The 834-nt window shown below is 76.6% G+C and overlaps 1 protein-coding gene across 3 annotated transcripts in view; it reads left to right on the top strand.

Annotated features, from left to right (window-relative positions):
• The first annotated feature begins 626 nt into the window (after positions 1-626).
• The window catches only part of FXR1 (FMR1 autosomal homolog 1), a 32,548-nt gene continuing 32,340 nt past the window's right edge, over positions 627-834 (top strand). Inside the window, exon 1 of one of the 3 annotated variants that reach the window (XM_057367076.1) lies at positions 627-738. In XM_057367076.1, the coding sequence (XP_057223059.1) occupies positions 688-738 (51 nt within the window). In that variant the 5' untranslated portion in view covers positions 627-687. The remainder of the gene's footprint in view (positions 739-834) is intronic. The other 2 variants (XM_057367074.1, XM_057367077.1) reach the window with 2 other exon arrangements.

The following is an 834-nucleotide window of genomic DNA, read 5'->3' on the forward strand; positions in this document are numbered from 1 at the left end:
CTGTGAGGGGCAGCACAGCAGAGGCATTTTGTATCTTTTATTGTTTCTCTCGGCAGCAGCASACGGAGAAGGCAGACAGGCGGGACAGCCCCGGCGGGTGTGAGGAGGGCGGGGCAGGGCGGCCGCCCCGGGGCCGGCGCTCCGTGAGGGACAAAGCCGAACCCATTGCCGGATGCCGGGCACCATCTTGACCGCCCTGGGCGGCGGCTCGGGAGCCGAAGGTGCCCCCTGGGGCGCGGCCCTTTGAGCGGCGTTCATCGCAAAGCAGGGCCCGCACCGCACCGTCCCCGCACCGCACTGTCCCCGCACCGCATCGTCCCCGCACCGCACTGTCCCCGCACCGCACTGTCCCCGCACCGCACTGTCCCCTCACTCAGCGCCCGCCGCCCCCTCACGCGGCCGCACCCGCGCCCCGCGCTCCCCCCTCAGCCCCGCGCCGGCGGGCGGGGAGATAACGGCGGGGAGCCCTTCCCGGGAGCCTTTCCCGCAGGGAACGCCCCGCGCCGCCGGCGGCCGGGAGCCCTCCCCGCAGGGCCCGCCCCGTTGCCGCGGTGCCGGCCGCCGGAGCAGCAGGAGGGGCCGGAGGCGCGGTCCCGGCGGGCGGGGGGCGGAGGGGGCGGGCGCCGCGCGCTCCCCCCGCGGTGACAGTTTCTAGAAGCTCGTCCCGGCGTCCTTTGCGGCCCCAACATGGAGGAGCTGACGGTGGAAGTGCGCGGCTCCAACGGGGCCTTCTACAAGGTACCGGCGGCGGGGGCGGCGCGGGCGGCTCCGCGCCCGGCGGGGCCGGGGCCGAAGGGCCGCGGGGGAGGGGACGGTGAGCGGGGAAGGTGCCGG

Source organism: Malurus melanocephalus, unplaced genomic scaffold, assembly GCF_030028575.1.
Source record: "Malurus melanocephalus ecotype Western Australia unplaced genomic scaffold, MMel_1.1 scaffold_75, whole genome shotgun sequence".
In the NCBI taxonomy this organism is placed as follows: Eukaryota; Metazoa; Chordata; class Aves; order Passeriformes; family Maluridae; genus Malurus; species Malurus melanocephalus.